At 45.5% G+C, this 14,578-nt stretch overlaps 1 protein-coding gene across 1 annotated transcript in view; it reads left to right on the top strand.

The window, feature by feature from the left end:
* LOC119395111 (phospholipid-transporting ATPase ABCA3) overlaps window positions 1-14,082 on the top strand; it is a 64,949-nt gene extending 50,867 nt beyond the window's left edge. Inside the window, exons 3-4 of the mRNA XM_037662402.1 lie at window positions 12,326-12,350; window positions 13,879-14,082. Of these exons, the coding sequence (XP_037518330.1) occupies window positions 12,326-12,350; window positions 13,879-14,082 (229 nt within the window). The remainder of the gene's footprint in view (window positions 1-12,325; window positions 12,351-13,878) is intronic.
* The last annotated feature ends 496 nt before the right edge of the window (window positions 14,083-14,578 follow it).

Genomic DNA, 14,578 nt, shown 5'->3' with positions numbered 1-14,578 from the left:
CTGTGAGGCAGCGGCGACATCGCTCCGAGTTACAAAGAAAGGAGTACGAAGGAGCAAGTTTGACAGGCCCAGGATATAGGAGAGGTAACGCGCATCTACCGCATCTCGACGGGAACGCGTTCAGACGCACGTGTGAGGCAAGGAGTCGTATCCTATATGTGGCGTCGCACCACGACAACTCCTTGAACTAAGGCGGACCAACGGTACCCACTGAGGAGCGAGCGTTTGCACTGGCGTTGAAAAAATAACAGGAGGCGTCGGTTCTAGAAGAGGGTAGGGGGTTGAGGAACCGGAGTGCCGTATACATTGCAATGAGGCGGCGAGTGCGGACGGGACCGGTTTGTTGCCGGTGGCGCTGTTGTCGCGTGGGCTTGCCGTCTCTCTATAATTGTGGCTGTGCAGCAATCGATCTAATATTGTTGTTGCTATGATCAAGCATCATACGTGATCAATTTTTTTTCATTTCTCATAGTTGGGGTATTATAGCAGTGCATGAGAGGTCTCCGGGGCCTATATTTTTAAAACATATCTTTGAGTGCGAAATAGTGATAATAAACCATTTTTATGCCTAAGTACTCCAATGTTAAAAACGTTTCTACAATTTTAAAGGAACTCCTTATTTCAAAGATTCAGATAGATTCTGATGAAGCCATATAATGAACTTCGCTAAAACATCATTATTGCCAAAGTACTGCCAGCGGCGCTTTGCAATAGGTGTTCACTCTAGTGATGCAGAACTATCGATGGTACTATCGATACTATCGATAGCTGAGTCACTATCGAACTATCGATGGTAAAATATACTATCGATAGTGCTATCGATAGTAAGTACTATCGATAGTTTAAAATCAACAGCACGAACTCATTGCAGAATAAATTTGGTTCCCCGCACACGTGGTACATAGTGGAGCCGGAGCAGTAGGCTGAAGGGCAAGAAAGTTGACATGCTTGTGTTCTTCACCAGAGTGATTCGCTGACACATGGTCACAAAGTCAAACTATTCAGCTGTAGCGGAAAGGAAGCCGTTACATGGGGTGGAACTGCGCGGCTTCAGTATTATATTGCATTTGGTTATTTCGAAATGAAAAATTATCAAGAACTAAGTTTGTTAATTGGAAGATGTAAGTGGTTGCTTTTAAATATCAATTTATTGATGGACATATGCTGCCATTTTCACTGCGCAAATAATTTCTCTCGCCAAAAATTTGCTCATATATTAAGCGAAGCTGAATGGCTGTCGCGAATATTTTGGCAATTTGACCAGCCAGCAACAGCATCGTTATTCGCACCACTATCGATAGTTTGCCAAGTGGTTGTGACGGTGAAGAATGCTGCATCAAGACTGGGAAATACGAAGCTCTTTATTTGGTAGAACTTGTGCCCAGAAAATCAAAACTCAGAATACAAGCGATGCACTCTGCGCGCTGATTGCGGCGAGAACAGTCGCCGGCCGTCGAATGATCTGATTATCGGTGGAACGCTTTGTCTTTTATACATCAGTCATCAAACGTTCCAGCGTTATCGCTGGTGCTCGCGTAAGCTCTCGAATAAACCTGAATATTCGCGTCCGGCGCGTAATCTTAAAATGTCAAACAAGCGCGAAGCTTCTCAAACATTGCGGCGCGGTCTACATCAAACGCTGCTAACAGTCTGTGGGTGAAACCCGAATACATCAAAACAAAGCAATAAACACGCGTGGAAGTAATATTGTTAGTAATATACCGATGGTACTACGATTCGACTATCGATAGTTTATCGATAGTAGTACTATCGATAGTTTGTTTACACTATCGATAGTTTCAAAGAAACTATCGATACTATCGATAGTCAATTTACCGATAGTTCTGCATCACTAGTTCACTCACCTGCAGAAACCTATTAAAGCCAGCCTAAAATATCTACAAAATTCGGTTATCACATGTATTTCTCGCCATTGTGTGTGTACCACAGACTCAAAGTTATTTTAGGCATTTGAGGGCCGCAGATTCTCACTCAATAGTGCTTTCTGTACACAAGTATTAGTGCAGTAACTTTAGGTATTGTCGGGTTTCACACACGCGCACAATGTAGAAAGACTTAAGCGACTGACATTACATCTGCGAACACCCTATATCGGTGAGATATGTGGATGGTCAAGCAGTGAATGTACACAGAAGGATACGCTAGATTTCTGGGTTACTCCAGCTACGTCTTAGTTTTGATTGCATTCTGGTTTCGAACATATCCACGATCTCGCGCTTTAAGATATTTTGTACTCTAGTGGGGTCAGTATTGTCATGCCTGTCAGTTGGCTGGTTCATTCCCCAACAAATTCTTATACAGAAATGTGGGCCTTATCAAGAAAACATATACGGGCATAACGGCTATTCGACCAAGTTACATGCTGTTTTTAACGTTTTATTCAAATTCATTGATGGGGGAAGCCTTGTCTTCTGTTTCAGAGTTCAAGTTTCTGTATAAGAACATTTTGTGAGAACAATACAGTCAATTGGCAGACATGACAATGCTGGCTCATTTCGAGATGCAAATATGTAGAAGCGCAACGTTGTGTTTATGTTGTGCACATCATTTTAGCTAACGTGTAGGTTGTCTGTAAAGGTAGAGTGCAATCAAAAGAGAGTTCTATAAGTTGCTTAATTAACCCCTGAAAATAACACATCTTTAAAATTTTTATTGGCTTTTGTAAACTAAACGTTAGCGCGTTAAAAGGGTAACAATGTACCTAATAAATGATATTAGTTCCACTGTACCTGATAATTTCATTAGTTGCGGTCTACCTTGGGTTTTATATTACATATTAAGTAACGTATAATAGTGACATTGCACGCCTGTAGTAAGGGTCACCTAGTACAGGGTGCAGGCTTCGGTCGTCTTTTACCGTATCGTGGAGAAAGCACGCTGGATTTTCTGAACACGTAATCGCACATTCCAGCCCTAGTCCTGTTGATCCCGTTAGTTCTAGAATCAGCACCGCCACACGTAACGTGCGTACAATTTTATCGCACAAGTCACTAACACTCACGAATGTTCTGCTAGCTTTAGGCGTCGGCTGAATGCAGTGCGCCTAGGAATGACACGTGTCAAAATTTGGGCTGCTAAAGCCGTTCGCTACAATGCAAGAACACGTGTCAATCGGCAATGGTAATGAAACAATAGCGCCTGCTTGACGAAATAGGTAGAAAAAGAAGAATAAACAAACGTGCGCAGCCTAGTACTGCGAAAGAAGACGAAGATATTAAGAATGTTATGGGCAAGATGGCGTCGTGTGTGATTTCTCGCGTTCGCTCATAGTTTTCATACATTTATGGCGCGAAAAACACCCTGCGGAACGTGGCGCTTTCTACCCATGCCTCAAGGGCTCTTCAACTCGTCCACGTCGCGCCGCGGGTGGCGAGGATTGACGGATCGAAGGACACTTCACTCTTAGAACTCGTACGTCGGCCTACTGACAACGGAGAAGCTTCGCTCATGGAACGTCTGAAAGCCAAGCGGACAGCTGCACGCTCCCAGAACACCAAGCCGCTGCAGGTGGCCCGAATGTTGCTTAATGGCTCGAACGCCTACATCGCCAAGCCCACAGGTATTCTCGACCGGCTCGGCTCGAGTAATCTGGAACTCTCAAGTATCAATCCCGCTCTCGAAGAGCACATTCCTGATGACAAGCTTGAAGCAGAACATGGCGCTGCATCTGAGTATGACGATGAGGCCATAGGCATGCTGGCTTAATAACGCTGTCAGATCGCCGCTTTTGAACGTGTTAGAAGTGAGCCGCAAGCAGCAGTATCTGCCCAGACTAATGCTCACCTGACGACTATTCAGCCAGGGCCTCACGGGACACCTCATTCCATATTACGATTGCCTAAGCTCAGTATTCCCGCTTTTTAACAGAAGCGTTCATAACTGGACAGAATTTTGCGAATAGTTAGAACAAATGGTTCATCGCAACGAGATTTTATCCCCGACAACAAAGGTTTACTACTTGCGGAATTTTTGGGACGTTAGCCTCAACAATCAATATTATTGTGGAATTTCCTCGCGGGACAAGCGGCATCGTCTATAGCGGGCTTGTCAACCACGGAACCATTCTATACGGACGCTGCTGACATTCTCGACGAAAGGCTTGGTGACCGAAAGCAGATAGATAAACATCACCTGCCAGGCCTAAGAAACCTTTCGCACGTCGTGTCGGGAAATTATGTAAGAGTTGTTAGGAGGTTGTACGACGCGGCACAGCATCTTTATCGTTGCCTGAAAGCTTTGAACCTACCGACACTTAGTTTTTCAGCAATGCTTGTTGACATCCTTCGAAATGCCTTGCCGGGAGATATCATCCTTGCATTTGTTCGCGAAAAGCGGAGAGATACATTAAGAAGTCCTCCCACTGCAAACACTGTGGGTAATGCGTCGGATCAGGCGAGTGGTGAAGGGTTCCAGAAATTTCAAACACGAGCACAAGAAAGGAAACGCACCGGACAACGCTGGACTTACACTCAGATTGCGCACTCGTGAGTGCGCCTTCGGAAGGCGAGCTGAATGGCCTGCTCAATTTCACAAGGGTGGGAGTAGACAGCTGGGAGCAGTGCTCCTTAACGACGCCAAGAGAGCAAAATCTGAGTGTCGAAACGTCACGAGATCGCAGTACTGCTTCTGTGCTGCATAACAATAGTTTGGCAAAACGCGGATGCTTCTTCTGCCGATCGGATAAGCGTGGCACCCGCACCTATGACTCCAACATTTATCTGGGCTCGAATAAGCAGCAGATACATCACACCACATCACATCACACCACTTTATTTCCTTAAAGACTCCTCAAGGAGGTATTACAAAAGCGGTTTGTTAACAGTAGAGCCAGGTGACTTTTATTCGGAAAGAAAAATGGTTACATTGCCCAAGAAGGTTGATGGAATAGTAATGGCTGCAATGTTGTGGGAAAGACCATTCCAATCTGATGCTGCTCGGGGGAAAAATGAAGAGGAAAATATGACGGTACGAGCACGTGGGCGTCACACTTGTAGTTGATGTCCGCCGCGATCATGTAAGCGGGTAAGGTGAACGATGTAAGGTGGATGGCCAGGATCACTATAAACGAATTTGTGGAATAAAGATAGTGTGGCAATGAGACGGCGAAGACAAAGATTAGATAAGCCGGATTCTGCTTGCAATGATGATACGCTAGCTCGGTAATGATAGGTGTAATGGACGAATCTATCAGCACGGTTTTGGACGGCTTAAAGGGCAGAAGCGAGGTAGGACTGGTGAGGCTCCAGATAGCGGATGCGTACTCTAGTTTTGGTCTGATGAGTGATTTATAGGCTATTAGTTTTACGTGCATGTGTGCATGATGAAAATTGCGTTTCAGGAAACCTAGTGTTTCATTGGCAGATTCAACGATGTTAGTAATATGAGTCCGCCATGACAGGTCATTGCATAAGGTCACCCCCAAATATTTAAACGAGTTAGCGGCCTCGATGCCAACACCAGAAATTGAGTACGGAAAAGTAAGGAAGTTAGAACGTCGACAGAAGGTCACAGATTTGAATTTGCAAGGATTTAGAGTCATTAGCCATTGGTGGCACCAGTCTACTACGAGGTTAAGGTTTTAGAGCCATTAGCCATTGCTCGTTAGAGCCATTGGTCATTTAGAGTCATTAGCCATTGGTGGCACCAGTCTTTTACGAGGTTAAGGTGATTCTGTAAAGCTGGTTGGTCGAGAGGGTTATTTATAGTTCTATAAATCACGCAGTCATCGCCGAACATTCTGCTGTTAGCCGATTCTGTTCAAGGCAAATCATTAATGTAAATTAAGAACAAAATGGCCCCAAGCACGGATTTCTGTGACACACCTGATGTTACTGGGAGCGGACTAGAGGACTTGTTATTAATAAGAACGGTTTGAGAGCGGTTTGTTAGGAATGCTTTAATCCATTCGAGGATATTGGGATCTATGTTTAAATGACTAATCTTTAGTATTAATCTTCAATGTGCTATTTTGTCAAATGCCTTGGCAAAATCTAAAAAAACAGCGTCGGTCTGTACGTTGAGCCCGAGGTTAGCGTGCAAGTCGTGAAGGAAGATGGGTATTTGTGTTTCACAGGATAGACCTCTACAAAAACTATGCTGTGAAGGATTAAAGAACTGGATCGAGTCTAGATAATTCATGATGTGGGAGTAGATGACGTGTTCCATGGCCTTGCATGGTACGCTGGTTAATGAAATGGGTCGGTAGTTCAATGGAGAGTTTTTGTTACCGGCTTTGTAGATTGGAAGGACTTTTCCCACTTTCCAGCCCTCGGGTAAGGTGGCAGTGGCAAGAGACTGTGAATATAATAAACATAGATAAGCAGCAGAAATGCACGTCGTGTTTTTAGGAATTTTGACGTGATATTATCGACGCCAGATGATTAAGAAAGTTTAATATTTTCAATCGGAGAAGATGTACCGCACGCAGGGTATACAATAGGTGGCATTTTTATTTCAATGAGGGAGGAGGGAAGTAAAAAATTACAAGGTGCATCACTTTCTACGGTATAAACACATGAAAAACTACCACTGAATTGATCAGCACATTCAGCATCAGACAAAACTTCATCGAGCTCGTCAGTAAGACTTATTGTACAAGTACTGTGAGGATTAATTACTTCCGAAAACTTCTTAGGATTGTTTTGTAATAGTTTGGCAGATCAGCATGAAGAAAAGATATTAACAACTTCGCATTTTTTTCAAATAACAGTTCTCAGCGGCATAGTATTTTCCCTGCGCATGCGCATCGTCTATGAGTTTAGCTGCACGATAAAGCCGCTTCTTCTTATTTTCTAATCTTTTGAGTGATATTGTGAACCATGGTTTTTGAGAGTTAGCGCGGAAAGTGATTTTAGGTATATATTTATTTACAAGCTCGTCCATTTTAGTTTTGTAGAGGGCCCAGCTGTCCTCAACGCTTCGGCTTTCGAAGTCCGTTTCAAAGAAAGGGAGGAACGTGATTAGGTCGTCATTTATTGCTTCATAGTTAGCTTTGTCATAAAGGCGAATGGGCTTTATAGAAGTGTGGCGTGGGGCTTTCGCGAAGTTAAATGTGGCTGGGATAGCCTTATGATCACTAATTTCTTTGAAGTAAGTAGTGGATGATAGGCTTTCGGGACTGTTTGTAAGTAATAAATCCAAAGTATTTGCCGATTTCTGCGTGATGCGTGTTGGTTCCGAGACCAACTGCGTATTACGTGAGACTGAAATTGAGGAAAACGTCCATAAAGTTGGTTCCTTTAGAGTTGCTTAGTATGGAAGCTTGGTTACTCCGGTCAATGCTTGGATAGTTAAAATCACCGAGAAGAACAACACTGGCATTACTATGTGCGGTATGAAGCTGGGTTAGTATATTACGTTTCTCTGAAAATCTGGGCTGTTTCGTGATGGCCTGTAACATACACCAAGTAAGACTGTTTTTGGTCTAGCGCGACATAATAGCCATACTATTTCTAGGTCAGTCGCGATATTAATAAAGGAGCAAGACAGCTTCTGACTAGCAGCTATGACAAAGCCTCCCCCGCGGGAGCCCTCGCGGTCTTTCCGGAATATGTTGAAGTTTGGCAAGTCAGCAAGAAGTTCAACGTCACTGACGTCATTAGTCAGCCAGGTCTCCGGTAGTACCAGCAGATTAGTGGTGGAGGACGATAGAAGATTTGATATGACCTCTCGTTTCGGCAAGAAGCGACGTATGTTTGTGAAAATGATGGAAAATGACAGATCATTTAAAGGGGTTGTTTTTCTACGGCAGGGCGCATTCGTTTTACAAGCTGATTCCTTGACAGCGCATTTCTTTACCGTTTGACATAATGCGTCAAAAATGTAACGCTGTCGCCCGATGAATAGCGTTTTGTATAGCAGGGAATATGGGACTGCATTAGATTTAGCAAAAGCAAGAAGGTGTTTTCGTGCAGTACGAACTGCAGTCGAAAAATCATCTCCCACGCTGTAGTCTGTCCCCTTGAAGTTACGGCCACGGGAGATGATTGCAGATTTAGTTTTGTGAAAGGTAAGCTTAAATATTATAGGACGGCGTCGGTTTTGGCTGAATTTATCTAGACGGTGTGCAGGGTAAATTTCTTTAGGATCTACATTGACGTCTAAGTGGTTGCGACAGATGTCAATAATTAGTTGCTCCAACTAAGCGAAGCTTTCTTTTGTGTTTGTTTCAGGAACACCGTAAAAATTAGGTTGTTTCGGCGCGCGCGATTTTCTGCTTCATCCAGCCGGGCTTCAGTGTTGCATACTAAGCCAGCTGTTTTCGTGCAGTCAGCCCTCAAGCTGTCAATGTCGGTTCTGATTGAGAGAAGGTTCTGGTAATGGTTGTCGAAGTCGGTTAGGCGTTGGCTTACGACAGTTAACGTTTGTTCAGCAGTTAATAGCTTGTCTTTAAGGTTCTTAACCTCTTAAATCAGCTGAGACTGCCCGGTAGTTATTTTTCGCAATTCATGCAATACCGCATATGTGTCAGGACCAGGGTTAGATTAGATATCGCCAGCCAGTAACAGTAAACATAGAATTGCATCAACAATTTCAACAGCGACAGCAACGCAACACCGTGGGCCCGGTAGCTGAACTAAAAACTAATTGCTCGTCCGTTTAGAAAACGGAATATTGCTTAAAGGCCTGTGCGGCGAAGACGAAAGGATTAGTGGTCATCATTGTGGCGCAGCCACCGAGGCCACCAAATGCTGAGTGGGTGGCGTTCTTTTATAGCTGACGGAACGATGACTGTTGATGACAATGGCACCTCCCAAGCCGGACCGAGGGGCGGATGCCCAACGGAAAGCGCCGCTGGGAGGCCAAATGCAGAAGAGCAGAATTCCGTGTCGCGTCCAGTGCACAGTTGTAGCGGGCGCGTAATGCGCGTCAAGCAGACATTTCCAAGAGATGGCAAACGATCTGGGTGATTACGGGAACGATCACCTGTGTCCTGAAGACGAATGGATAAGTGGTCATCATTGTGGCGGAGCCACAGAGCCCACCACTCAGGGATAATCGCTGCTTCAGGTGTACGTCGCGAGGGCACCAGGCAATGTTCTGTAAGGTATAGCCAACTTGTTCGCTTTGCCAAGGAAGGCATGCCTCCACCATGTGAAATCCGACTTGCAAGATGCCGGAGAGTAAAGGAAAATCTGTCAGTACGACTGCATTTGTATCGTCGAACGCTGTAATGCCAATTACCCTGACGTCGTGCCTTATGTCTGAGATGGACAATGGTGTATTCTCCCAGATTTTCCGTGCTTGGGTAGGTGATGACGCTAACCGTACATATATCCCAGGTGTCCTGGACTGGGGCAGCCAGCGATCATTCATGAAAGAAGGCATCACAAAGACACTACGACTGAAGGTCGTCAGCGAGATATGAAGTGCACTCAACACTTTTGGAACTCAGACTCCATCAGCTGCTGAAAATGGTAATATAGTGGAAGTTCCGCTGTGCAGCCAGCGCAGCTCTCGGGTCTGCGTCGTAGAAGTCATCATGGTACCAGTTATTGGCCACGATGTCTGTATACTATCTGAGGACGACAGATTTGTGACACACTTCAAGGAACATTCATCGCTGATAATCGATAAGGCCACTTGGACCAGATGCGGAACCCGGACTGCCCTAGCTCTATGGGTCAGATTACCTATGGATGGTACTGACCGGTGAACTTGTGCGAAGCATAGATGCATAAGGATTGGTCGCTATGAATTCATTATTGGGATGGACTCCCCAAGGACCGATCTGGTATACAGCATTAATCACAAGCAATACGAATTTTACTGTATGTGCGCTACGAGTGAATAACCATTCTGACGAAGAAGTGACATGGCAGAGTTCACAGTTCTTTTGTGAACTCAAAGCAAAGGGTATCATGGACCAAGGCCACTCCACCCAGTTCAAGACTCTCGACCCACTCCGCGAGACGATCAGCAAATCGCATGGGAGGTGTACCGTTGCACCCCCATGGAATGAAGACAACCGTGATACAGTTTTGACTCGACTGCTCAAACAAGGCAAAATATTTTCTCTAAACGAAGGACAACTCCAGCGATACGTCATCGTCATAAGACAATATCATTTGCTCGGACACACCGAGTTAGTACCCGAAGATGTTACTAAGGGCCGAGATGTCTACTGTATACCCCACAGAGAAGTGACACGACAAGCATCACTGTCTGCAAAGCTGAGAGTGCTTGACGCATCGTCTCATGCGCAAAGTCTACCATCTCTTAATCACGGCCTGGGCACAGGGGTTGCATGCAAGGACCTGATATGGTTGGACAGGAGATATCTGCACAACCGAGGAAATCAGAAGAGATTACCGAATGTGGCCAGGACTTCTAGCCAACCTACAACCCGCCAAGCGTTCAACTTCAGACACAACTCCAGACAGATTGGCTCATTGACATCACGAAGTTGACATTAGCGAAAGACATTAGCAACTTCGAAACGCATGGAATTCGTTGCGTTCTACGACAGGCTTCCCTTGAGGAGATACAACGGCTTTTGCTCAGAAAAGCTACTCATCAACACTCGGTCTCACAAGATAATCAACCGTTCATGGACCAGCGTAAGAAGCATCGACTCAGTGGCAGACATCAACGAAGGAGCAATACCTACGAAAACATACACCCGAGAAGAACCGTAGAAGAATCTTCATCATTCCCATACCATACTCCGGTCAAACGCATACTTAGCATACTTAGTGTTTCTTCTGGATCACAAAGCTCGGTGTATGAAGCTCGGTGCACAGCAACAACGGACGATCTGACCAAGTTGTGGTGCCGTGAAATGCTGCTCAACCACGTATGGTACGATGGAAAAAAGTCCACTTTCTTACGATAACAAGAACGTTCAATGTCACTCGAGGAACGACAAGCAGCTCGATACTTGCAGAGCGCCGCTGAAGCGCGAACTAAGAACTGTCACAGTTGTTACGTCTTTGTCCTTGAGCAACGCGCAGGAAGTGTCGACAATGGAGAATCAGACGTATTTGCGTAGTTCTTTTTCTTTTAAACTGTGGCGCGTGGAGTGACCCCTCTACGTCTTCTGCCACATGGGGGCGTCTGAAGAAAGGTGTGCCCAGTGTTCTTTTTTTTGTCGTTCAACATCACGAGTGGATACTGAAAGGGGCCACTTTGTCGTGCGTGTATCAAGGGCAGTTTTCAACTTGAAAGAAAATGTAGGAGCGTTGTGCGATAGAAAACACGCTGATCCGAGATCTCCGTAGCGCTAGTGGTAAATCGTGCGTATAAATCGCTCGCCGTTATTTCGCCGGCGCATGCACGGCGTGTGGTAGAGTTGTCTAATGCAGTGCGCTGGAGACCGAGGGGTCGCTGGTTCGAATCCCCGGTCTGGTGCTTCAAAATCTTTTTTTTTTCATCTGCTTTATTTTTTTGTGCCTTTAGATGCATGACATACATATCCTGGACATGAAGGCCACGGCAAAAATACGCCGAGAGTGTCCATATAATTGCTATCATAATAAAAGGATACCTTCAAGAGCTGCGATAACTTCACCGCTATCCATCGGATACTATCTATGACCTGAACGTGAACGACTCAGTACTCGTCGAGCAGCCTTGCGTTTCGAGATATATCTGGCCTCTTCGACAGGTCATAGAAGTGTTTCTTGGACACAACGGTGTGTTATGAACCTGCCGACTAAAAACACAAGGCGGCAAGTTCTTGCGGATAATAGCGCAGAAACTCTGCAAACCAGAGATGGCCTGCAACTCTTCGGGGCGGGAGTATGTAGAAAGAGAATAAGCATGCGCAGCCTAGGACTGCGAGAGGAGGCGAAGAAGTCAAGAATGCTAAGGGCAAGATGCCTTCTTGCCGGATTTCTCGCGTTTCCTCATAGCTTTCCTACAAAGTATGTAATATCGCATTACCATTCTTGCAGTCATATATATCGCGTCAGTGTCGTTAACATTGATGTCGTGACGTGTCTTTCATGTTTCGCATACACGCACATCATTTCATGCACATTCTGATGTATAGATGTGTAATAAAACAACCACCATGGACTTGTGCTGGTGCCTTCTCGCGGGTCCAAACACCTAAACTGCGGTACACTGTTAAAAGGAACATCGGAGCACATGGCGTCTGCCCTGCACCATGGCCAACCGGTAGCTGCAACAAGTTTCGCGCAAACGCAGTGAGCGCCTTGCACTGTGTTCCTTCATCACGTGAACTGCTCGCTTCGCGAAGATTAGAAAAGCTGCAGCAGACGAAAGCGGACTACGAAAGAGCGCCACTCTAGCACAAGCTCCAGCTCTATGTGTGCACGAAACTGCACGAAACCCGTTGCAGCTGCCAGCTGGCGATGGCGCCGAGTGTAAGTGACGCCCTCCGCTGTTACCGTTCACAGTGGACCTTTGCGTTCGTCGCAAGCATTTTTCTGCATGAAAATCGTGAAGTATCAGTCATATACGTCGAGCGCTCCTGGCTTTCATACGCACGCAGTTAACCAAGCGACGAAGAGAGCACCAAGTCGTACAGATAGATATTATGGTAATAATGTTTTTAACGTCCCAAAACCGCGATTGTTATGAAGAGAGACGCCGGAGTGGCGGGCTCCGGAATATTTTACCATCTGTTTTTTTTAAACGTGCACCTAGACCTAAGTACACGGGCCTCAAGCATTTTCGCCTCCATCGAGAATGCGGCCGCCGCGGCCGGAATTCGTTTCCGCGACATGCGGGTCAGCAGTCAGCACCATAACCACTAGACAACCGTTGGCGGGTGCGTAGATAGATAGATAGATAGATAGATAGATAGATAGATAGATAGATAGATAGATAGATAGATAGATAGATAGATAGATAGATAGATAGATAGATAGATAGATAGATAGATAGATAGATAGATAGATAGATAGATAGATAGATAGATAGATAGATAGATGTTCAGCATTATTCCGCTGTTTAATGATAATTGCTGGGGTTTAACGAACAAAACCACGTTATGGTTCTGAGAGACGCCGTAGTGGAGGGCTCCGGAAGTTTCCACCACACGGGATTCTTTAACGTGCGCCTAACTCTAAGCGCACGGGCCTCAAGCGTTTCCACCACCATCGAAAATGCGGCAGCCGCGGCCGGGACTCCATGGCGCGACATGCGGGCCAACAGTCGAACACCATAACCACTAGACCACCGTTGCGGGTAGCATTCCGTTTTCTAGCGCACAATCGTTGCGGGATGAACTACCCATGGAGTCCTTACAAGTGGCGCTGAACCGAAAGATTTACGACGCACTGACTTATAGCAGCATTTGCTGTCGTAGCTGAATAATAATGTGCTTTTATTTCTAATGTTTTGTGTATATGCAGCGCCTCATTAAATAACTTACCACTTGTTTTCCTGTTATGAGTATCTTATTTTTTTACAGTGGTCTGTTATGTCCCGAATGTGTAATATGTTTATATAAATTTGGGACTGCAGCGCTTCGACACGAATAACTCTCACACTTTGTGCATGGGGGCGGTTAGTGTGGTAACTTTCCATTCATAATTCTTTCAGATCCAATGACAGCCGCAAATCAATGAATAAGCAAACGCCCGCTATTACACGCGAAGTATGTTCCATTGTGCAGTTTCTGCCGGGCTGTTCTGAATAGATTTTTGCTGCCAGACACCCCTCATTTCTATCGCAAGCAACTGCGGTAGCTTAGTTACCAAGGTATTGGCGCGTGTGCACCAAACGAAGTGTAACAAACAGGTGCTTCAAATGAATGAAAATGTCAATAACTGGTAAATTAATGTGATAGTGTTATTTTGCGCTAATGGTAGTAGTATGTGACTTATAGCGAAAGGAGTTTTTCGAATTTGGTAAGTAACGTGCGCGATCTTTAATTGACCGCTGCAGTGGCAATCCCGAATTGGCTACTGCCCTCAGCGGGACGCCCTGCTGGGGAAGCTGAACGCTTACGAGAACCTCTACCTGTTCGGCCGTCTCCGAGGTGTACCGGAAGAAAGCCTGCCCGATGTAGTTGCGCAGCTCATCGATGTTACAGATTTAAAAGAGCACGCCGCCAAGAGGTGTGACTATTACAGGTATGGCTCTGCGTAAGCTGCCACGTAGCCAGCTTGTAGTAATAGTGTAATAATTGCTGGGGCTTTGCGTGCTCGCAGCAAGAGTCTTCGGGAAAGTTTGTTGTTCATGTCGAGATATGTGGAGCGCAGCAAAATGAAACAAAAAACGGACAGAAGAGAAGAGGCGACAGACGAAGCGCTGACAGAAAGCGCTTCGTCTGTCTTGTCTTCTGTCCGCGTGTTTACGTGCTGACACCATTTGTCACGTATCTCGGGAGCGCTTGCAAAGCGCAATGGTATTGGGAGAGAGAGATAGACGGGAGACCGTGGCGTCACGACAAACACACTTTATAAAACTCAACACTGCAAACAAAAAGTTAACACACTACAAATTTACAATCAGAATCAACATATGCGAAAACGCCAAGCGTTACAAAAGCATACAGCAACCACACTAAGCTCAGCTTTACTGGCCCGAAAGTCTGGCCACTATGGCGTCTCGGTCTAACTACGCGAATAGAACGTTCTTACTT

The sequence above is a fragment of the Rhipicephalus sanguineus genome, chromosome 5 (genome assembly GCF_013339695.2).
Source record: "Rhipicephalus sanguineus isolate Rsan-2018 chromosome 5, BIME_Rsan_1.4, whole genome shotgun sequence".
Classification (NCBI taxonomy): Eukaryota; Metazoa; Arthropoda; class Arachnida; order Ixodida; family Ixodidae; genus Rhipicephalus; species Rhipicephalus sanguineus.
The sequence above is the reverse complement of the archived record's forward strand: the minus strand, read 5'-3'. Positions and strand labels throughout refer to the sequence as shown.